Source organism: Coregonus clupeaformis, chromosome 9, assembly GCF_020615455.1.
Source record: "Coregonus clupeaformis isolate EN_2021a chromosome 9, ASM2061545v1, whole genome shotgun sequence".
Classification (NCBI taxonomy): domain Eukaryota; kingdom Metazoa; phylum Chordata; class Actinopteri; order Salmoniformes; family Salmonidae; genus Coregonus; species Coregonus clupeaformis.
Window position 1 is genome coordinate 30,429,190 of NC_059200.1, and position 24,660 is coordinate 30,453,849.

Below are 24,660 nucleotides of genomic sequence, written 5' to 3' on the forward strand. Positions count from 1 at the left end.
CAGTCTTGTGCACGCCAACTCTCCTGAACAAGCATGACTGCATCTGCGCAAAATTGAAACCAGAGAAATTGTTGATATGCTCGAACACATGCGTGTGAGCCAATGTGCATCGAAAGAACGTGCACACGTAACGTCAACTACCAATTAAATGGTGGAATGGGCGGGCATTGAGCGATGACAAAAAAAAACGCCTTTGAATCAGATGACCTAATAACGTATCTGGCTGGCCTGATAGCTAGTACTAGCCGTTCTAATTATTCCTGTGGTACTAGCTAGTTAAACGAGAAGTCTGGCAAAAGCGTGCAAGGACAGTGTTGTAGATCTAGCTTGTAGCTAGCGGTTTCTTTATCGATCGTGAACTCACAACACAGTGGTGTCACAATGTGGACGTGTAAAAACCTGTGGAAGAAGTTCGCTCCACTCGCCAGAGCCTCTTCAACTTTGTGCCTGCAAAATGCAAGGGGAGCAGGTAAGTAAAATTGCTAACGTTAATTAACGTAGCTAATTAACGTTAGCAGCTTGGTGGGCCCTGGATAGCCAGTGCAACTTTGAAACTGTGCAGTTGTTAGCCGGTTGGGTAGGCTAACAAGCAATACATATCCAAAATATAGCTATATATTATTAAACTGTACACCCCAAGTCAAACATTAACTACTTCAGTCTGGTAACTTAGCTAGGTTAGCTAGCCAGTAACGTTAGACATGTAATGTGCAGCAATATGCACTAACTACAGATTCGGATAGTTAGCTACTGTTAGTTAGCTAGCTAACTAACTAAACAGTCAGCTAACGTTAGCTAGCTAGTTACTAACGTTATATTAACTAGCAGTAGTCAGCTGGCTCACTTCACTTGGTGGGTAATGAAACATAAAGATCTGTCTGTTAACTAAGATAAAATATTATCGCATTTAAACAGACGTGGCCCTGTCATATAATAACTGTTGTCGTGCAACCTCCCCCATGGTCATGTATTCCGCCAAGGTCGTTGCTAGAAAGTATGTCCACCGTTGCTACGTGGTGGGCACCGTCATCTCAACCTCATTGGACCATCGTTACAGAAAATGTTGTAGGAAAAAAGTCCAGTAAGTCAGCTGAAATAGATGTGAACTTGAAACTTCAGTTATTTTTTTTATCACATTTTGGCGCTATTCGAATGAATTATATAACTTGTGGGCTGAGCTTGTAACACGGTCACGGGTGCATATACACATAACATTTCTTTCCAACTGTTTATAATATCAAACTGGATCATCCATCGGGTGTATATGTATTTTAGGAAGTATTAGTATGATTGAGCCATGCATCATTATCAGCCAGTCAGGTTATCTTTGCAGATAAGGTCTTATTGAGATGGTGAGACAAAGAACAGATTCATCTGATATGTTAAATACCTTTATGAAATCACCAGAATTGACTAGTGTCATCACTTGTCACATGCAGGCTATTTATGTTTACTTTATAACCATTAATCCACTCAAAGGTAATGTACTACTTGAGTTAGGCTAATGGAAAACACTACAGCAGGAGTCCTCAACTCTAGTCAAGGACAGCTACTGTATGTACAGGCTTTTGCTCCAGCCCAGTACTTAACACACACCTTGATTCATTTCAGTGTTGAACAATGAGAGAAGACTTACACTGGTTCCACAGGCCCACATGTCCTCAGGAGCTCCAGGGAGTGGAGGGGACAACAACTTGTACTACCTCCTATTTGGAGCAACCTGTGTAGGGGGAGGATTTTATGTAAGTAATAAATATCCTGCCCATTTCTTTCAGTTATGCACACTCTAGTTTCAGTGCATTATACTTTTGTCTAATCACAATGTGAATGAAAAGGATTTTGATTGTAATACTGTGAATCATGCTTTGTTGTGAAAGTGTTCTGTTACGTGGTTAGTGCTATAGGCTAGCTTAAATATAACTAAACAAGTCAGGCAAATATATTGGACACCATAGGTCGTTGACCTTTGTAGCTGATGACTGTTTTAGTACAGTCAAAATGTCATCAGGGCTTCAAACTGTAAGGTGCTATTTCAAGTCTGGTCTGCATTTGATGTCTTCTGGGTTTTGGCCAGGCCATAACTGTGTGGGTCACCCTATTAATGATTTATGTATGAATTTATTCAATGGAATTGAACAGTTGTTGTCATTGCCCTCTTGCCTCATTCACCCATTCATTATGTATTTTGCCAGAGGCCTTTAAATACTGTATGTTGGACCTTCTGGTTTTCTACCTGGCAAATGTAGTTATTTAAGATTCAAGTGAGTTCAAAAAGCAAGTTTTTTTTTTTCTGAATCAAAAAGGGGCTTAGGTGGTGGGCGTGGTCGGGCCCGTCAGCGCGGCTGCATTTTAGAGAACATTTTAGATGCCTCCATCTTGGCGATTGTAGAAACATTTTTCAATCAATCAATCAATCAATTTTATTTTATATAGCCCTTCTTACATCAGCTAATATCTCGAAGTGCTGTACAGAAACCCAGCCTAAAACCCCAAACAGCTAGTAATGCAGGTGTAGAAGCACGGTGGCTAGGAAAAACTCCCTAGAAAGGCAAAACCTAGGAAGAAACCTAGAGAGGAACCAGGCTATGAGGGGTGGCCAGTCCTCTTCTGGCTGTGCCGGGTGGAGATTATAACAGAACCATGCCAAGATGTTCAAAAATGTTCATAAGTGACAAGCATGGTCAAATAATAATCAGGAATAAATCTCAGTTGGCTTTTCATAGCCGATCATTAGAGTTTAAAACAGCAGGTCTGGGACAGGTAGGGGTTCCATAACCGCAGGCAGAACAGTTTAAACTGGAATAGCAGCAAGGCCAGGCGGACTGGGGACAGCAAGGAGTCACCACGGCCGGTAGTCCCGACGTATGGTCCTAGGGCTCAGGTCTCTCAGTTGGCTTTTCATAGCCGATCATTTAGAGTTGAAAACAGCAGGTCTGGGACAGGTAGGGGGTTTCGTAGCCGCAGGCAGAACAGTTGAAACTGGAATAGCAGCAAGGCCAGGCGGACTGGGGACAGCAAGGTGTCATCATGCCCGGTAGTCCTGACGTATGGTCCTAGGGCTCAGGTTCTCAGAGAGAAAGAGAGCAGAGAGAATTAGAGAGAGCATACTTAAATTCACACAGGACACTGGATAAGACAGGAGAAGTACTCCAGGTATAACCAACTAACCCCAGCCCCCGACACATAAACTACTGCAGCATAAATACTGGAGGCTGAGACAGGAGCGGTCCGGAGACACTGTGGCCCCATCCGAAGAAACCCCGGACAGGGCCAAACAGGAAGGATATAACCCCACCCACTCCGCCAAAGCACAGCCCCCGCACCACTAGAGGGATATCCCCAACCACCAACTTACAATCCTGAGACAAGGCCGAGTATAGCCCACAGAGGTCTCCACCACAGCACAAACCAAGGGGGGGCGCCAACCCAGACAGGAAGATCACGTCAGTAACTCAACCCACTCAAGTGACGCACCCCTCCCAGGGACGGCATGAAAGAGCACCAGCAAGCCAGTGACTCAGCCCCTGCAACAGGGTTAGAGGCAGAGAACCCCAGTGGAGAGGGGAACCGGCCCGGCAGAGACAGCAAGGGCTGTTCGTTGCTCCAGCCTTTCCGTTCACCTTCACACTCCTGGGCCAGACTACACTCAATCATATGACCTACTGAAGAGATAAGTCTTCAGTAAAGACTTAAAGGTTGAGACCGAGTCTGCGTCTCTCACATGGGTAGGCAGACTGTTCCATAAAAATGGAGATCTATAGGAGAAAGCCCTGCCTCCCGCTGTTTGCTTAGAAATTCTAGGGACAATTAGGAGGCCTGCGTCTTGTGACCGTAGCGTACGTATTGGTATGTACGGCAGGGCCAACTCGGAAAGATAGGTAGGAGCAAGCCCATGTAACGCTTTATAGGTTAACAGTAAAACCTTGAAATCAGCCCTTGCCTTAACAGGAAGCCAGTGTAGGGAAGCTAGCACTGGAGTAATATGATCAAATTTCTTGGTTCTAGTCAGGATTCTAGCAGCCGTATTTAGCACTAACTGAAGTTTATTTAGTGCTTTATCCGGGTAGCCGGAAAATAGAGCATTGCAGTAGTCTAATCTAGAAGTAACAAATGCATGGATTAATTTTTCTGCATCATTTTTGGACAGAAAATTTCTGATTTTTGCAATGTTACGTAGATGGAAAAAAGCTGTCCTTGAAACAGTCTTGATATGTTAGTCAAAAGAGAGATCAGGGTCAAGAGTAACGCCTAGGTCCTTCACAGTTTTATTTGAGACGACTTTACAACCATCAAGATGAATTGTCAGATTTAACAGAAGATCTCTTTGTTTCTTGGGACCTAGTACAAGCATCTCTGTTTTGTCCGAGTTTAAAAGTAAAAAAGTTTTCAGCCATCCACTTCCTTATGTCTGAAACACAGGCTTCTAGCGAGGGCAATTTTGGGGCTTCACCATGCTTCATTGAAATGTACAGCTGTGTGTCATCCGCATAGCAGTGAAAGTTAACATTATGTTTTCGAATAACATCCCCAAGAGGTAAAATATATAGTGAAAACAATAGTGGTCCTAAAACGGAACCTTGAGGAACACCGAAATGTACAGTTGATTTGTCGGAGGACAGACCATTCACAGAGACAAACTGATATCTTTCCGACAGGTAGGATCTAAACCAGGCCAGAACTTGTCCGTGTAGACCAATTTGGGTTTCCAGTCTCTCCAAAAGAATGTGGTGATCGATGGTGTCAAAGGCAGCACTAAGGTCTAGTAGCACGAGGACAGATGCAGAGCCTCGGTCTGACGCCATTAAAAGGTCATTTACCACCTTCACAAGTGCAGTCTCAGTGCTATGATGGGGTCTAAAAACCAGACTGAAGCATTTCGTATACATTGTTTGTCTTCAGAAAGGCAGTGAGTTGCTGCGCAACAGCTTTTTCTAAAATTTTTGAGAGGAATGGAAGATTCGATATAGGCCGATAGTTTTTTATATTTTCCGGGTCAAGGTTTGGCTTTTTCAAGAGAGGCTTTATCACTGCCACTTTTAGTGAGTTTGGTACACATCCGGTGGATAGAGAGCTGTTTATTATGTTCAACATAGGAGGGCCAAGCACAGGAAGCAGCTCCTTCAGCAGTTTAGTAGGAATAGGATCCAGTATGCAGCTTGAAGGTTTAGAGGCCATGATTATTTTCATCATTGTGTCAAGAGATATAGTACTAAAACACTTAAGTGTCTCTCCCGATCCCAGGCCCTCGCAGAGCTGTGCAGATCCAGGACAGCTAAGCCCTGGAGGAATACGCAGATTCAAAGAGGAGTCCGTAATTTGCTTTCTAATGGTCATGATCTTTTCCTCAAAGAAGTTCATGAATTTATCACTGCTGAAGTGAAAACCATCCTCTCTTGGGGAATGCTGCTTTTTAGTTAGCTTTGCAACAGTATCAAAAAGAAATTTTGGATTGTTCTTATTTTCCTCGATTAATTTGGAAAAGTAGGATGATCGAGCAGCAGTGAGGGCTCTTCGGTACTGCACGGTACTGTCTTTCCAAGCTAGTCGGAAGACTTCCAGTTTGGTGTGGCGCCATTTCCGTTCCAATTTCCTGGAAGCTTGCTTCAAAGCTCGGGTATTTTCTGTATACCAGGGAGCTAGTTTCTTATGACAAATGTTTTTCGTTTTTAGGGGTGCAACTGCATCTAGGGTATTGCGCAAGGTTAAATTGAGTTCCTCAGTTAAGTGGTTAACTGATTTTTGTCCTCTGACGTCCTTGGGTAGGCAGAAGGAGTCTGGAAGGGCATCAATGAATTTTTGTGTTGTCTGAGAATTTATAGCACGACTTTTGATGCTCCTAATTTGTTTTTACACTTTTTGCATTTTTAAGCCAGTTTCCTACAATTCTACACATTTCTCCATGGTGCTGAGAGAACTTTGTGCTGTTTTAAAGCTAATTTCCTGCAATTCTATACATTTTGCTATGGCTAATGCTGTTCTTTTGCTCAAACATAATAACAAAATCAATACTGCTAGATTAATTGTTTTTGGAATTTTCAATTCTCACTGACTGTCTAGGTTTTATTTTGGTGATTGTTAGTTCTCAAAGATTATATTTAAAGAAAAATATAAAGGGTCCATTATAATTTCTACATACTTTATATCTGGTTTTAGTTGTTTAAGTTTACACTGAAAGTGTTTTTCCATCACAAAAACTAATTTGTTTTTACACTGTTTGGACTTAGGTGTCCTGAAAAAACGCTTAGGTGGCCCGCCCAAGGATTTAAATGGCAGAAAAATCCCTGAAAAGAGGTTTAAAGATGTAATGTTTTGTATCTTCACAGGCTTACCGCACCATCAAAGAAGACAAAGAGCGATATCAGGAACGAATTGATGAAATTGCTTCCAGACCAAATAAGGTAGTCCCAGCACAACCAATCACAGAGGCCCCAGGTGAGAACGTGTGATTCATAACACACGTTGGCAGTCTGAAATTACATCTGCATTTTTTTTGTCTTTACAGTTTAACAAAATTACCCTTGTGGTGTATATCTTGTCTTTCAGGCGAACAAGCTGCTGAAACTCCAGAAGGTGAGAATTTTAGTTGCTTGCGGATAACAATCCTGTCTCCAACCCCTATTCATGGCAATGTCATACATTAACATATCTATATTGTGTTTTATGTAACAATGTGCATCATGGTATAACATTAGTAGTCAAGTAAGACTCTTAAAAGGCTGAATTATGTTGTGTAGTCCAGATGAAAGCAAGATTGTTGTTAAATTTGACCCTGTGGGTTCTTGCTAGGCATTGAGCCTATTTTTGAGAAATGGTATAAACCAGTGTTCAAACCCTAGAATAAAGGATTATTTGATGACTTTTTTAAAGATGAAAAACACATAAGCCTATATATTTTATATTTAGACGTTTATTGTAGAATTCTGGAAAAGCACCACTAGGGGGCATGGGTGCTTATGTTTGGATATGTTTTAATTTACATGGTTCTTTATTTTTTTATTTGTGACTTTTCAGATTTTTAAGTTTGGTGGGCATAGCAACATTTCACTGAAAACATGAATACTTCAATGCAGTTACCCCTGGCATCACACCAATGTCACTTCTGTATGCAGCACTAATTCCGCTGTTATTAATAGTTTGTAAATAGTAAAAGTAAAGCTAACACATGAAAACTATAGTTTTGTCTACCAACCTACCATGCTTCTGCTTTCTATTTGTTCAACCTAGCCACGTTTGGTCAATCATACGGCCCTTAGCTGTTGGAGCAGTGTAGAAGGCCTTTAGCTACTAATATATGTTGATTTTGCATGTGATCTCTCACCATGAAGAGACCTCTGAGGAGGGTTCTGGCTCTGAACCTATAGCAGCTGAGAGCGAGGAGAGCTCTGAACCTATAGCAGCTGAGAGCCAGGCGAGCTCTGAGCCTGTAGCAGCTGAGAGCGAGGCGAGCTCTGAACCTATAGCAGCTGAGAGCGAGGAGAGCTCTGGGCCTGTAGCAGCTGAGAGCGAGGCGCGCTCTGAACCTATAGCAGCTGAGAGCGAGGAGAGCTCTGAGCCTGTTGCAGCTGAGAGCGAGGAGAGCTCTGAGCCTATAGCAGCTGAGAGCGAGGAGAGCTCTGAGCCTATAGCAGCTGAGAGCGAGGAGAGCTCTGAGCCTATAGCAGCTGAGAGCGAGGAGAGCTCTGAGCCTATAGCAGCTGAGAGCGAGGAGAGCTCTGAGCCAATAGCAGCTGAGAGCGAAGCCCCGCTTTCAGCTATGGAGGAGAGCTCCCCACCTCCAGAGGAACCAGCCCCCTGTGAAACAACAGAACTATCTACAGGTTCTATAGATTATATAGCTATTCATATACATATATACCTCCGTCACATGTCTGGAACTTCCAAAAGCATTCACACCCCATTATGTGTATAGAGGTGCTTAAGTTCAGAGACTGAGAACTGGCTTATCTAGTTGCATGTCCTGAGTGTTGCATGGGGCCAGTTTCGGGTCTAACCTCCTGTTCTATCTGTGGCATGTGACTGTTTCTCTGTTTTAACGCCCTCTTCAAGTGGCTCACCTCCCTTCAGCACATTTCCCTGTTGTCACAGTTTGTTATCTCTACTTTGTTCCTATTCTGCAAGTTTTTTTTTGTCTTCTCAAACTTGGATCAACTGTCTGGGTACAATGTGTACGGTACTCATCTGACCTTGTTTTGTGACAGCACATGTATTGTGGAACTCCACTCATGCCCCGCCATACCATGTCCTTGAATGTAATGTGTACTATTTCAAATGTATAGCTAGGATGGGATAATTGAATGTAACAATTGGATGGGACAGGTTGGTGGGGGCATAGTCATTGGCGTTTGTCGGCTATCTATGGATGTCTGTTGGTTGACGGAATACCTAGCCCACAGGTCCATGATTGTGAATGGATCTCCTGTCTCACATTTTCTGTGTCAATCAAACTTTAAGTTTGATTTTAATTAGTTTAAAATCTTGACTAACACAACAGCCTTTCCTATCTCTGCATCTTTTCCCGTTATAACTATTGGATGTTATGGGAATGTTCTGTTTTTTTATTGCATATTGTTTCAACTGAATTTTTTGTGTGTTATTGCAATATGTTTTGCCTTAATGTTCTGGTTCTGCTAATTGAGGGAGGTAGATCCCACCTTTACAGTTAACTCCTCTATAAAGTCCTTTGAGCTGCCTACATCATATCAAATGGAGAAGAGCTAAAACCAGTGCAGCACGTTTTCAAGCATTCTGTTTTTCTACCACTCCCCTCAACCTTTACGGTCATGCCTACTAACAGAGATTACTCCTGTTACGGAAGATGCTCCTGCGGAAACTCCGGAAGTAACCCCTATTGTCGAAGGTGAGGGTGATAGCTAAAAGTTGCTAGTAAACTCCCCATTTGAGTCGAATCAATGCTTGGCCTGTAAGTATTATAGACCCCCCCCAGAAGCTTTTTAAAAGAATGTTGGTAAAATACACAGAAGTGTCCCCTGAAGTTGCTGCAGTGGAACCAGAGGATCCTCCCGCCACACCAGAGGTTGAGATTGGTAAGGCATGGTTGCATGGACGAAGAAAGCAGGCCCTCCACTCCCATAGGTTTTTTATGTGGAGTTCACCCTATAATCATGGACTATGGATTACCCCCAACAGCACCTGAACCGGTGGTAGAACCAGCTCCTGAAAAATCAGTAGAGACGCCTGCTGCTGAGCCAGTAGTTGAGAGTGGTAAGATCTGACTTTATGGAAGAAATACTTTTTCATCTTTATTTTAGTGGAAATGGAGAGAGTTTATAAAACATTAAATAACTATGGACCCATGCTAACAGAAGCAGCACCTGTAGCTGATTCTGTCTCAGAAGAAGCAGTGGAGCAGCCAAGTTCACCAGCTCCGAGTGGTAAGAGCTTTGGCCAATGAAGATTACGTTTTTTTTGTAAGTGTGAAGTCGCTACTAGCCTAATGAATAGGCAGTTAAATTTTAAATATGCCATTGTGCTAAACAGAACCTTTAGTGGAACCGTCCCCCGTAGAGGTTACAGAAGAGCCTCCTGCTCCCGTTGTGGAGAGTGGTAAACACTCAGACCAGTGCATGGGAAAATAATCCCATATTTTCAATGATCAAAATTGATTTTCAGATTTTTTTCCCCCAATTTGCCTAACACTTCGGTTATACTAACAGAATCAACACCAATAGCAGAATGCCTTCCTGCAGAAACAGCGGCGCCGCAAACTACGACTGAGACGGAGAGTGGTAAGACCTGAGTCCAGCCTCTGCTGGAGGGGGCAGACAGACAACACAGCACTATGGTTTTTCCTGTAAACACGATACGGTTACTACAGTTGATGGTTACCTTGATTTCATTTTCTCCTTCCCTGTTAAGGTTACTTGTGGTCTATGTTTGGGTCCTGGTTATGCTAAGTGATAAAGCTCTCACACATGGATGGATAACAATTTACTTTTTGTTTTTAAGGTTACTTGTGCAATGGTCATCATTGTACAGCTAAACGATAATCTCCTACACATGGTTCTGGTGTTTTTAGACTAGAGGTTTTCCACTGTACAGCAGGATGCAGCATGCTTGGGGTCTACCTCTGAGTCCACAGTGTCAGATGAGACAGTGATTTTACCTCTTTGCTGTCCCAGCTGCGGAACCTGCAACTGTTGCACCTGCCGAGGTCCCTGCACCTACCCCTGAGTTTCCATCACACGCCCCATACCTCTTGATTGGCGGAGGCACGGCCTCCTTTGCTGCAGCACGCTCCATCAGGGCCAGGGACCCAGGAGCCAGGGTTAGTGGGCTTCTCTCTGTTGTTGATCTATGGAGTCACCAAGAACTTAGCAAGCAGTGTTATGATAAGTAGGCTCATGGTTTAGGTTTCGCAGAATACCTCATGTTGATTTCTTTAGACATGACTAATCTATTTTAGCACTTTACCCAAAATATATTTTTGTTTTGATATCTGTCCACAGGTATTGATTATCACTGATGAACCAGACCTTCCGTACATGAGGCCTCCTCTCTCCAAGGAGCTGTGGTTCTCTGATGACCCCAGTGTGGTTGACACCCTGCGCTTCAAACAGTGGAACGGCAAGGAGAGAAGGTGTGTGTGTGCACACGTTTACAGAACAGTCATCATATGCAATATTCCTATATTAATGCATGTTTATTTCTGGTTTTCAGCATCTACTTCCAGCCTCCCTCATTCTATGTCAGTCCTCAGGATTTGGAGAAAGTGGAGAATGGAGGAGTGGCTGTGCTCACTGGGAAAAAGGTTTGGTGCTTTTTGTTTTTTATAGCAAAGCATTCTGGTCTTGAGTTATTTTCTATATAATTGAAGAATTTGCTTACATTTAATTAGTTATACCATCTTTTTCCAAACAGTACTTATTCCGATTTAGTAAAAGGATTTATCAAACCTTCTTGGAGAATGCAATGGACAGCATCCAAGGATAATCTTCAATAATTAATTTATTGGTGAATGAATTATTAAAGTGTATCCTTAGAGTGCTGTCCATTTCACTCAATGTATTTTACTAAGAGAATCCAGCACCCAACCTCATGAAGAATAATCTGTGAGTACGTTGTCGTAATATCAATTTTTTATCAAACCTTCCCCAATCTTCTTCAGGTGGTGCACATGGACGTGAGGGGGAACAAAGTGACACTGAGTGACAACACAGAGATCTCCTATGATAAGTGCCTGATTGCCACAGGTAAGCCATGATGATAAATCCATCTTATGGAGCACATCCAGTTTAGCTGCTGAGTTGGGTGCGACATTCACAACAGGCTAGGACTTGTACACTGAGCAGCAATTAATTTGAGCTTTCTTTCTTAAGGTGGAGTCCCAAGGAATCTGCAAGTGATTGAGAGAGCCGGAGAAGAGGTGACAAAGAGGACTACACTGTTTAGAAAGGTAAACACATTGCCTTCAGAATCAGATGTTTTGAAAGGTGTGGGCAGTAGCCAGAAGACGGTCATTCATTAATTTGGTGTTTGGTACCGCTGACATGACAACGTAACATGCTGAAACTAGGTCCTTTACAATGTTCGGTAGGGGCTATTATTTTAGTCATCTTCAGGGACTGCACGGCATAACTTCGACATGTTCTATCCGTAAGGAGAGCCACCAGGGGGAGCCTTTGTGCTTGATTGACGCTATCTGGTGGCTCTATTTTCGGGCTGGAGTTAAGGCGGCGCTAGTGTCAAACGCACGTTAGTTTGCAATTTCGTCATGTAAAAACTGGCGCACTGGCATTTTCCAGCCCTAAAGCCAGGTTCGGAAATGTACCTGTCTTATATCAGCTCGCTTGCGCTCAGATGGGCGGAGTGGAAATATTTGCGGTGTCCTTAAAAACATGATCCAAAGTGCTAATTTCAGGCAGCGAGAAAGGCTTTTTTTTTGTCTGCCCAATTCAATCGCGAAGTAGTCAAGACTGTCGATAAAGGGTTTGGCTCCTGAGACCGCTTGGAAATAAATCTTAATCACCAAAGCTTTATTAAAATATCAAGTTTGAGAGGAGTAAAACTGAGCTGACGTTCCCTTTTTATCTATGCATTGTAGGCAGGCCCACATCATTTTAGTCATGCAGGTCCCGTTTTGGACGTGCATAAAACCCTCCATGATGCAGTATACATGTCCATCATGAAACGAGATGAGATGTGTGATGTACCGATTCCATGGTACAGTGTGTATGAGTTGATATATAAAAATATGATGCAAGATTCAAGACTACGTGCTTTTCAGCTAAAATTATTGTACAGAATTCTTGCCACCAACAAAATGTTGAATATTTGGGGCATACAATCATCGCAGCTCTGCAGATTTTGTTGTGAGGATACAGAATCAATAGATCATTTGTTTTGGTATTGCCCTCAGGTAGCCTGTTTCTGGTCCCCGGTTCAGGAATGGCTGAAAAAGCATAACATTAATCTAATATTGACCCTAGAAATAGCATTGTTGGGAGATCTGGAGAGACCTGGTCATTCAATTACTAATATACATACTCTTAGTAAAAGTATTTATCTTCAACTCGCAATCTGTGGATTCTATTCGATTAAATAGATTCAAATTGTATGTTAAACATCACAGCATAGTTGAAATATGTATGGTGCGTAGAAATCCGACGAGGGTGGCCAGCTGGGATGGGCTGAGGGTTGGGATGTGGGAGTGGAGTTGCTGGGCGGGGGATAGAATGATGGTCAAATATATAAAAGTAAAAAAATAAAGCCAAAATATAACAAAAAGGAAGTTTGAATGACACTGAGGGGCAACGTTGTTACAGCGAATGCCTGTTTGCCTGAGGCTGATGCCGCGCAGGTGTTTGTACACATGCAAATACACACACATTCTCATTCAAACGTGCACATACACGGACACACACACGTAAATAGTGCCATACATGCACTCAAACATTCAGTTGGCCTTGCTGTTATGATTTTTGGTGTCCTTGATGTCTTCTGTTTTTGCATTGTTTTCCTTTGTTTTTCTCTTTTGTTAATTTTGTTGGTGCATTGGCGGCGGGTGTCTTGGGGGTGGGGAATGGAAATATTTAATTTGACAAATTATTTTTTCGGGGGTGGTCTCGGATGGTTGCGGGGCAGCTGTCGGGGAACTGTGCTGGTGGCCTGGCGGTTGGGAGCTTGGGCCGGTGGCAGATAGTTCGCTGGTTCTGGTTCCCGTTTTTGACCTTGTGGGAGATCTGTCGACGTGCCCTTGAGCAGGGCGTTGACCCTGGTTGCTTCTGTGGGTCGCTCTGGATGGGAGTCTGTTAGATGACTGAGTGTAATGTAAATGTTGAGCGGCTTCACTGCAAGTAGATTGTATGTTTTTAATTTAAAAAAGAGATGAGAACCTCGGTGAATACCGGTGAACCTCATGTATATAGAAGTTATCTGTAACCTGTAAAAATGGCTTGTTTTCCGTTTCATATGTTAAAATCCCAAGCCCTTCCTTAGGCATACTATAGCGAAGGCTGGTTCGACAGCAATGCCTGTCTTTTTTATCCTGGCCATTTTTATGATATCATTACATTAAAAAATAAACATTGTTTTTCGTTACATTTTATTACAACCAAACTTGTTAGAAGGATTTACCTTCCTGGTTTTATGTTGACAACGTGGCGCGCTTGCAATGCAACTTCTGGACATGTGTGAATGCGATCTGACCTGTGAAATGGTTCCGATTATGTTCATACAGTGAGGGGAAAAAAGTATTTGATCCCCTGCTGATTTTGTACGTTTGCCCACTGACAAAGAAATAATCCGTCTATAATTTTAATGGTAGGTTTATTTGAACAGTGAGAGACAGAATAACAACAACAAAAATCCAGAAAAACGCATGTCAAAAATGTTATCAATTGATTTGCATTTTAATGAGGGAAATAAGTATTTGACCCCTCTGCAAAACATGATTTAGTACTTGGTGGCAAAACCCTTGTTGGCAATCACAGAGGTCAGATGTTTCTTGTAGTTGGCCACCAGGTTTGCACACATCTCAGGAGGGATTTTGTCCCACTCCTCTTTGCAGATCTTCTCCAAGTCATGAAGGTTTCGAGGCTGACATTTGGCAACTCAAACCTTCAGCTCCCTCCACAGATTTTCTATGGGATTAAGGTCTGGAGACTGGCTAGGCCACTCCAGGACCTTAATGTGCTTCTTCTTGAGCCACTCCTTTGTTGCCTTGGCCGTGTGTTTTGGGTCATTGTCATGCTGGAATAACCATCCACGACCCATTTTCAATGCCCTGGCTAGGGGAAGGAGGTTCTCACCCAAGATTTGACGGCACATGGCCCCGTCCATCGTCCCTTTGATGCGGTGAAGTTGTCCTGTCCCCTTAGCAGAAAAACACCCCCAAAGCATAATGTTTCCACCTCCAAGTTTGACGGTGGGGATGGTGTTCTTGGGGTCATAGGCAGCATTCCTCCTTCTCCAAACACGGCGAGTTGAGTTGATGCCAAAGAGCTCCATTTTGGTCTCATCTGACCACAACACTTTCACCCAGTTCTCCTCTGAATCGTTCAGATGTTCATTGGCAAACTTCAGACGGGCATGTATATGTGCTTTCTTGAGCAGGGGGACCTTGCGGGCACTGCAGGATTTCAGTCCTTCACGGCGTAGTGTGTTACCAATTGTTTTCTTGGTGACTATGGTCCCAGCTGCCTTGAGATCATTGGCAAGATCCTCCCATGTAGTTCTGGGCTGATTCTTCACCGTTCTCATGATCATTGCAACTCCAGGAGGTGAGATCTTGCATGGAGCCCCAGGCTGAGGGAGATTGACAGTTATTTTGTGTTTCTTCCATTTGCAAATAATCACACCAACTGTTGTCACCTTCTCATCAAGCTGCTTGGCGATGGTCTTGTAGCCCATTCCAGCCTTGTGTAGGTCTACAATCTTGTCCCTGACATCCTTGGAGAGCTCTTTGGTCATGGCCATGGTGGAGAGTTTGGAATCTGATTGATTGCTTCTGTGGACAGGTGTCTTTTTTTATACAGGTATCAAGCTGAGATTAGGAGCACTCCCTTTAAGAGTGTGCTCCTAATCTCAGCTCGTTACCTGTATAAAAGACACCTGGGAGCCAGCAATCTTTCTGATTGAGAGGGGGTCAAATACTTATTTCCCTCATTTAAAATGCAAATCAATCTATAACATTTTTAACATGCGTTTTTCTGGATTTTTGTTGTTGTTATTCTGTCTCTCACTGTTCAAATAAACCTACCATTAAAATTATAGACTGATCATTTCTTTGTCAGTGGGCAAACGTACAAAATCAGCAGGGGATCAAATACTTTTTTCCCTCACTGTAAAACACAGGCCTATTTGGGAGCAGTATAACGTAAGTGGACGTTCTCCCTTGCTATTTATATTGGATCTTTGTCCAACTGCAGTGAAAAGTTTGGATGCGTGTTAAACCCTCCATAGTCTGTGTTGTTTTAATATTATATGCCCACAGGGAGAAATTATGGTACCTGTAAGTGTGACAGCCTATTTGTTTAGAATTTTATTTGAATTATTCCTTCGCTTTTCAGGCCTTTATCAATAATTAATTTACAGTAGGCCTGGCCCCTATATCAGGGTAAATGCAATTGAAGTCATGCAATTACTTAGAACATGTGGCCTGCAAATGGGTTCACGTGAACGTATTTAGCAAAGATAGGTCTACATTTTGTTATTTATTTTCTGTAAGCCAATTAACAAACTATAACGGACTAACATTGGAATTCCAAGGTAATACATAAAAGACCGTAAATACACAAGCAACCACATGTATCTCCATGGAGCTCGTTCTGATTGGCCAGTGAGGGGCCAAGTCTCAACACACCCACAACTTGTTTATTCATCAAAACCCAGCTCTTTCACATCAACGCGGATAACTGTGATGCTGAAAATAGCAAAAATATTTCTGACACTACTGAACCTATAGCGCTACCGCATGCGTTTAGATTTACCATTGCGTTAGGTTTGTTACAATCGAGCCCTCAGTTACGTCATGTTTTGCATTAAACTGTAGTGATGTCTATTATTCAAAATAAATTATGCTTTAAGATAACAGTGCCAGCAAGTATGTTTTTTGACAGGGAATACTTGTAGTTACTATTCAAATCCACCTTGTGAAAATGCTTTTTTGCTATCATCCCTAGGTTGAAGATTTCAAATCTTTGGATAAGGTCTCCAGGGACACCAAATCCATCACCATAATTGGAGGAGGTTTCTTGGGGAGTGAGCTGGCCTGTGCCCTGGGCAGGAGATGTAAGTTAAGTAGGGCTGACGTTATTTAGTCGATTGTTTGGTGTATGGGCTGTTGGTCGACCGAGATTTCATGGTGTTCAAGACACCTGTCTGAGTGGACTGATCCATTGTGCAGGCCGTGGGGATGGCACAGTCCATCAGTCTAAGACATGTGCTACTGAAAATGTATATGGTTATACAATGGTGCAACACAAATAAAATATTATTTTATAACAACTGCGCTTTCTCCCGCATTGGATAGTGATCACTGTCTGCAATTCTGAAACACATCAGTGCGCTGTTGAATTGGCGCCTTTTCCTAGACCATGTTGCTATGTGCATAATAGCAAAGTTAACCAGCATATTGGTGTTGAGAACAATGCGGCAGCAGCAGAGTTAGGAGACGAGAAAACAGCCCTTGCGTAATTGTCTAAGAAAAGTGAGGAGAGGGGAAACCCCAACTTATTTAGGTCTATAATCAATAGCCTAACTGTTGTGTGCCTTGATTTATAAATCATCCATATATACTGTATATCTACAGAAGTAAGACAGAGCCTGCTTCTGTTGCCTGTTTGAGTGCTTGTTTCATAGCCTACTGATTCCCTGAGCACCAAGCCTCACGCAACAATTTCACTAATTCAGCTGTTTTCATCTTTGCTATGCTGTAATAAAGGCTTTACACTTTTTTCGTTAGACCTTGGTATTATTTATAATTTATTTACTGTTTACACTGTTCCAAATTGTCAGAATGTTTGTATTTATTATAATAATAATAATAATAATAATAACCTTTTTCCTTATTGTTATTGTTAATGTTATTATGATCAATATGTCATTATCATTAGCAGGCTTAGTATAGCAGCCTTGTATAACCACCATCGAGCTGTAGGCCTAAGAGCGCATCCTGTTTAGTCTTAATAATGTAACTTACTTAGGCCCATATTTCAATACTTATATAGGCTACTGTATCAATCAATGTAATTGTTAATGTCATCAAACAGTATAGGAGTCATTCATGATATGAAATGCAATCAAGCATTTTTTGTTTTTAAATAAAATAACTAAGAGACCATTGAATAATTAGCATTAACAATAAATAGGCCTAAACCGTTCCATTTCGAAAATTGCATTCACGAATGAATGCGACTGTTTTGAGTTTTTGCTGTAATAAAGGCTTTACAAAAAAACTAAAAAAAATTACAACAGACTCTCTGGTACGCTTATCATTTGTGTTTACATGGTTCCAAACAGTCAAAAATTATATTGTAATCTAACAGCACCTGTTTGCCTCACATAATATGCATGCAGCGCTTTCTCCTTACATTATTTTTCTTGCTCTCCTGTATTTTCCACAACTAGTCAAATTTGTTCCACACATCTGACTTCCCCTTTACCTCCTGCGCAACCAGTAAACATTCCCCCGTTTCGAGTTTATTTGTCACATTTTCTGCATCCATTTTGCTGTGTTACGGTGTTCAGTTTGTTTTATTGATGTGACTATGATATGCTATAGGTCAGGTCCTATTGGCCACGTGCTTGCGATAGGGAATGTTTTTCCTAAACAAATTAGGGATTTCGGTAAGATAACTTTTCAGTCAGAAATGACTGTAATTATGTTGCAGCTTCAGCAACACGGACAGCGCAATACACACAGTTGATGTTCTGTGGTGGTCGCTGTAGCAGGGAGGAGAGGGAGACAACGGGGGCTAGTCACACAGTCCCTCAATGTAATTTGTGTGTCTTAGTTATTTAATCTAACTGTTCGTTTAAAGCATCAGACCAGCTCAGTGCATATAGTTGATTTGATTAAACACAGGATGTGTCTATGGAAAAAGTTGTAAAATGTAGGCCGATTGGTTGAAAGAACAGACTATCTTGGTCGACCAAGATTTTTTTTAAAGTGGGGACAGTCCTAAAGTTAAGACTACTGTCTGAATCAAGGGAGAAATTACACTGACTGAACCAACAACCAACATTCACCACAGTGAAATGCCCCTTTGTAAGGTGTCTGTCTGTCTTCCATCCTTTTCCCAGCTGCTGATTCTGACCTGGAGGTGGTCCAGATGTTCCCTGAGAAGGGCAACATGGGAAAGGTGCTACCGGAGTATCTAAGCAACTGGACAACAGCCAAAGTCAAGAGCGGTAAGGAGGGAAACCTCTTAATCTCTATAACTTGTATGTTTCACTAATGGACTGTATATGGGAGTTCCTTCTCCCCTGTGGAAATGACTGAGACGGCCATTGCCAACCTATACATTTTTTAAAGAGAAGTTACATTTTTAAAGAAGTTATTTATACTGAAATTCAACTCTCACCTTTACAGAGGGAGTGAAGGTCATCACAGAAGCGTTGGTTAAAGGTGTCACCTACAAAGATGGCAGAGTGGAGATCAAACTGAAGGATGGTCGCGTGGTGAAGACGGACCATATTGTTGCAGCTGTTGGGCTGGATCCCAGTGTAGAGCTGGCCAAGTCAGCAGGTCTGGAGGTAGACTCTGACTTTGGGGGCTTTCGGGTCAACGCAGAACTGCAGGCTAGGTCCAATATATGGGTGGTAAGTGCAAATTCGAGTGGTTGTCTTCGGATGCTACTTCATTTTCATCTGAAAGGTCAATTCTTAGTAAAGAAGAGCTCCCCCATTGAAAGATTGATAACATATCTCATAAGTTATGCATCCTTAACTCTCATACTCAAGCACAAGGAAACTATAAAAAAAAGTATTGTAATTTATTACCGATGTGTCATGACTATGTAGGCAACTATTGTGATCCTTAGTGTCCTCTGTTTACAGGCAGGTGATGCAGCATGCTTCTATGACATTAGACTGGGCCGCAGGCGAGTGGAGCACCATGACCATGCAGTCGTGAGTGGCCGGCTGGCCGGAGAGAACATGACGGGAGCCAATAAGCCCTACTGGCATCAGTCCATGTTCTGGTACGAGTCATATCATTCAGTTTCCTTGTCAGTAGTCGTCAGTGACTCCCTCTCCTCTAACCTTGTATCTCATGTCCTATTGTGTCCCACAGGAGTGACCTGGGGCCTGATGTAGGCTATGAGGCCATTGGGATAGTAGACAGTAGCCTTCCAACGGTTGGAGTATTTGCCAAAGCCACTGCTAAGGACACCCCCAAAGCTGCCACAGAGAAGTCCGGTATAACCATCCACATTATACTGATTTACAGTCAACATAATTGGCAGGCTCCAGCCACCCAAGTCATAGACTGTTCTCTCTGCTACTGCACGGCAAGCAGTACTGATGCACCAAGTCTGGAAGCAACAGGACCCTGAACAGCTTCTACCCCCAAGCCATAAGACTGATAAATAGTTAGTCCGGGTAGCTATTTAACTATTTGCATTGACCCTTTTTGCATGAACTCTTTTGACTCATAACATACGTTGCTGCTACTGTTTATTATCTGTCCTGTTGCCTAGTCACTTTACCCCTACCTATATGTACATATCTACCTCTTACCTTGCACATCAGCTCGGTACTAGTACCCCGTGTATATTGGGAAGTTATCGTTACTCATTGTGTATTTATTCCTCGCGGTATAGTTTTTTTCTCTCTGCATTGTTGGGAAGAGCCCGTAAGTAAGCATTTCACTGTTTACAAAGCATGTGACAAACTATTTGATTTGATTCTACAGAAGGACCCTCTGTACTTTACAAATCAACTAAATGTTTCAACCCCCCCCCCCAAAACAATTGTTTTGAAGACCTAGCCTGAGCATCTTTCCTATCCTGATAGGAACTGGAATCCGTTCGGAGAGTGAGACTGAGGGGACGGCCAGTAGCCCTGTAGCCTCCTCCACCCCTGAACCCCCTCCAGTATCCCAGCAGAAGGACGACTACGGGAAAGGAGTGATCTTCTATCTGCGAGACAAAGTGGTGGTGGGCATTATCCTGTGGAACGTGTTCAACAGAATGCCCGTCGCAAGGAAGGTGAACTGTCACAAATATCAGAGGATGCATATTTTCTCTGTTCTTCAAACCGCTCCATGTCACTTAAGTGATGTTGAAAACCGAGTTAAATATAGACTGATTTGCTTTGCATTCTTGTCTTTGCAGATCATCAAAGATGGAGAGGAACATGCCGATCTGAATGAAGTGGCTAAGCTCTTCAACATTCACGAGGACTGAGTCTTCTCTACTCTGGGGAGGCTGAGCCTATGCTGGGAGACGTATGCTGTCACTACTCATAAAGGCTTTGAACTTTCACAGTCATCGCCAGGCTTTGGCAGACCCTACTATGATGATGCACTTGAAAAGAAAAGGGAGAATCTCTGGACACAAATTTACTCTGTACATTTCATGTCGCTGGAATATTTTCATGTTTGTAATTTCTATCACATGCATGTGTTTTTTTTCTTATTGTCTATTCAAGATAGTGAGTAGAAATATTCACCATGTATATCAGTCTAATCATTCTATATAGTATAAAAGCCGCCCCCATGTCCCCAGATCTATTCTGTTGCGTTTTGTGATCAAGGTGAAATTGTCCATCTCGGGAATACAGGGGACAGTGTACAAGCCTAACAACATACTGGTATGTGGAGGTTGTTTTTCAGTGTGATCAGAGCAGCTCATATTGTTAGGCTGCAATAAAAATATTTTTTAATAAATGATCCTACCATTTGCATTTTTATTTCCTAAGATGTTATCACTCAGTTAGGGGAACTGGTTCTGATATGGACTGCTACCATAAGTCCCTTGATACAAGTTTTCTTGGAAATGTATTATAACATCATGGTTTCACATCGTTGGTAATTAAATCACACAAGCTCAAATATGGAGTCTATTAGGCAGTGGCTTTTGCTATGGTTTACCATGTTGAGACCCTTTAGTTCAGGACTGCCCAACCCTGTTCCTGAGGGGCTACCGTCCTGTAGGTTTTTGCTCCAACCCTAATCTAGCAACCCTGATTCTAATAATTAGCAGGTTGATAAGATGAATCAGGTTAGTAACACCTGGCGTTGGAGCGAAAACCTACAGGAAGGTAGCTCTCCAGGAACATGGTTGGGCAACCCTGCTTTAGTTGAACAAAATATCCATTCCCAACCATCACTGCTCACCTGCCTGCACTGCTCCCACATAGACTCTTCCTGTCCTAGGAGTTCTCAGGTTAAAGTGCCATGGCTCTCCTCAGAGTGGATGGGAACAGGCAGTCCTGCTCAGAGGGCACCTGACCTGTGTGGGCTACAGCGTACAGAACCACTCACTGGGAAAGTAGGTCTGCAGTATAACTATGCTCTACAGAAGGCTACCACATTCAAAATTAAAGCTGGCCTACTTAACCACTATGGAACTGGAAATGCTTTTACATGCAAAAACTTGCATGATTTTTATGATTTTTCAGCATCTGCTGACACTGGCTCTTAAACACCTCCCTGTGGGAAGGCGGGAAAGGTTTTACAGATGTGAGGGAAATGTCTTAACACGTGTGAAGTACAGCTAGCATCCCTTTTGCTAAGGTAGTCTGCCGTAAGCATAGTTACTATTTTACAAAACAGTAATGTGTGAAATGTATTGCCGCCTTATGTCTGACTTTTACTACTGAGTTCCTCAATAGGTGTTAGAATGTATCTATGTGTTGAAAGAGACTGAAGTAATTCTATCCCTTCGAGGGATAGTTTAATTAACTAGTCGAGAGAAAGAAATATGCAAAATGTCTTCCCCTTTTTTATTGTACACCTTGAAAGTACTTTCCTTTGATAACAATGTTGTGCCCTTTATTGTTGCATTTGTCTGCTTAACTGCCTTGAGTGCCCGTCTTCAAGCTTGACTTATTCAAATTCAAAATCCTTTTACCAATTAATATTTATTTAATAAATTCTTGAAATTAATTATTTTAATAATGGAGATAGATATGTATCTAGAAATATACTGAACAAAAATATAAATGCAACATGCAACAATTTCAAAGATTTTACTGAGTTACAGTTCATATAAGGAAATCAGTCAATTGAAATGAATTCATTAGGCCCTAATCTATGGATTTCACATGACAGGGGTGCAGCCATTGGAGGGCATAGGCCCACCCACTTGGCAGCCAGGCCCACCCACTGGGGAACCAGGCCCAGTCATCAGAATGAGTTTTTCCTCACAAAAGGGCTTTATTACAGATAGAAATACCCCCCACGTGGTCTGCGGTTGTGAGGCCGGTTGGATGTATTGCCAAATTCTCTAAAATGACGTTGGAGGCAGCTTATGGTAGAGAAATTAACATTCAATTCTCTGGCAACAGCTCTGGTGGACATTCCTGCAGTCAGCATGCCAATTGCACGCTCCCTTAAAACTTGAGATCTGTGGCATTGGGTTGTGTGGCAGAAATGCACATTTTAAAGTGGTATTTTATTGTCCCCAGCACAAGGTGCACCTGTGTAATGACCATGCTGTTTAATCAGCTTCCTGATATGCCACACCTGTCAGGTGGATGGATTATCTTGGCAAAGGAGAAATGCTCACTAACAGGAATGTAAACAAATGTGTGCACAAAATCTGAGAGAAATAAGCTTTTTGTGTGTATGGAACATTTCTGTGATTTTTTATTTCAGCTCATGAAACATGGGACCAACACTACATGTTGTGTTTATATTTTTGTTCAGTGTATATATATTTGGGGAATGTATGTCCACGTTCTCTGTTATGATTGTGTTTTTATTTTTAGGGGGAAAAACTGATTTATTTCATAGAAAATGCCTTGACTGTGGATCCAAACAGTGCTCATTAAAGTCTAAAGCCAAAATAAGATAAAGTCTCAAAGTATTTGGAACTTTAAAAACGCACTGACAAAAAAAAAGAAGAGGTATAAAATGCTGCTGTCTGTTTAAATATTCCTGCTGTAATTCCTGGAGCATGCATTTAGCTATGAAAAAGACATAAAGCTTGTGGGTCTTTCATACAAAAGATCACATGGCAAAACTTCCCCAGACCTTGAATTATAGACCAGCATCATCTTGGATGTTACACCTGCAGAGAGCCAGAGGCTTAGAGGGCTCAATAAAGATTTGTCTGGGTAGCGGAGCAACACCATGTTTCTCTGCCTAGGTTCACAGACTCTTCACTGAGTTATATGCCTCTAAATACTTCTTCATCCATTTGTATTTTATTTTATGCATAGAGCTGTAAGCGGAGAATGCTTTCACTAGTCCTATGGATGGTATGGGTCTCATCCGTCTGCTTTCTACAAGGCAGGTAAGAAACATAATTGTCTTGCCTTTTGACGTAGTAAGTACTTATTATTGTTTTATTATAGCCTATGCCTGTGGTTGTTTGAGTAAAACTAGGAGGAGACTAAGAAAAATGAATATGTTGATTCAATGTGCATTTATAATGTGTAAACTGAAGAAATAGAGATCTGCTACTTTTGAAGTGAGAGAAGTTGTTGAACCATGGGGAATATACAATGTTTTCCCAATTATATGAAAATCACTAAGGCTAATTGCCTACAGAGAAATATAATCAGTTGCCTCCTTGAAAGGTTCATATGTTCTACAATATATTATGTTGTTTAAATGTGCCTAAAAATAATACATATATAATATATATTTAATTGATTTTGATTAGCATTTTGTAAAAATAATGACCAATAAATGTAGGATTTTTATTTGGACTTTATACTAAGAGGCGTATGACGTAGTTATCCCTCCAAATTTTGCAGACTTTTACCGCGTATTAAATATTTATCCATACAACAACTCTACATTTAGCTTAACAATTTGATACGATTCTGCTGTTAGTCTAATGCATTGGGACTAGACCGGAGAAGTCCTACACTTAACAAAGTAGGATAATATATGAAAGAAAACCGATGAGAGAGGGAGAGAGTAGCTCAGTTGGTAGAGCATAGCGCTTGCAACGCCAGGGTTGTGCGTTCGTTTCCCACGGGGGGCCAGTATGAAAAAAGAAAAGAAAAATGTATGCACTCACAAACTGTAAGTCGCTCTGGATAAGAGCGTCTGCTAAATGACTTAACTGTAAATGTGATTTGGAACGTTGGGAAAGAGATGATTTTGTCCAGGGATAAGATATACATAGTCTACATAAAGGAGAAAGCTACATGACCTGTGTTTTCTAAAATCAATATAAATGATCACACCCAGTCAAGTACCATATCTTAATTGTAATTATATGAATATTACAATTTTATTACAAAACATAGTCACTACTTAACTGCTTGTGGCTCATTACAAAGAAATAGTAATTACAAAGAGCATATATCATCCTAGCCATTCTTATTTCCGAATTATATTTTCAGAGAAATATGTTTTTGCAGAAAATCACTTGAGATGCACCTTCATGAATCAATTCCTCTCTCTCACATCCCTTTATTATGACCATCTGAAACAGTAGTTGCCCATCAGTTCCAGATAATACCTCTCCTGACATTCCTCTCACAGTTTCCTCCTCCTCCTCATCCCATCTGGCAGGCCTG

General features: G+C 41.8%; 1 protein-coding gene across 8 annotated transcripts; it reads left to right on the forward strand.

Moving 5' to 3' along the window:
• The first annotated feature begins 235 nt into the window (after positions 1-235).
• On the forward strand, positions 236-20,851 carry aifm1 (apoptosis inducing factor mitochondrion associated 1). Of its 8 annotated transcripts, XM_041885937.1 has the most exons (22): positions 236-469; positions 1,612-1,742; positions 6,324-6,432; positions 6,544-6,570; positions 7,326-7,817; positions 8,795-8,857; positions 8,979-9,044; positions 9,148-9,222; positions 9,324-9,392; positions 9,675-9,746; positions 10,140-10,285; positions 10,467-10,597; positions 10,678-10,768; positions 11,126-11,210; positions 11,337-11,413; positions 16,140-16,248; positions 18,262-18,369; positions 18,551-18,780; positions 19,018-19,160; positions 19,253-19,377; positions 19,975-20,168; positions 20,295-20,851. In XM_041885937.1, the coding sequence occupies exons 1-22, from the start codon at positions 382-384 to the stop codon at positions 20,364-20,366; spliced, it is 2,703 nt and encodes a 900-aa protein (XP_041741871.1). In that variant the 5' UTR covers positions 236-381; the 3' UTR covers positions 20,367-20,851. The 8 variants fall into 8 exon arrangements, with proteins under 8 accessions (XP_041741871.1, XP_041741873.1, XP_041741872.1 ...); XM_041885939.1 differs by lacking the exon at positions 9,675-9,746; XM_041885938.1 differs by lacking the exon at positions 8,979-9,044.
• Positions 20,852-24,660: the final 3,809 nt, after the last annotated feature.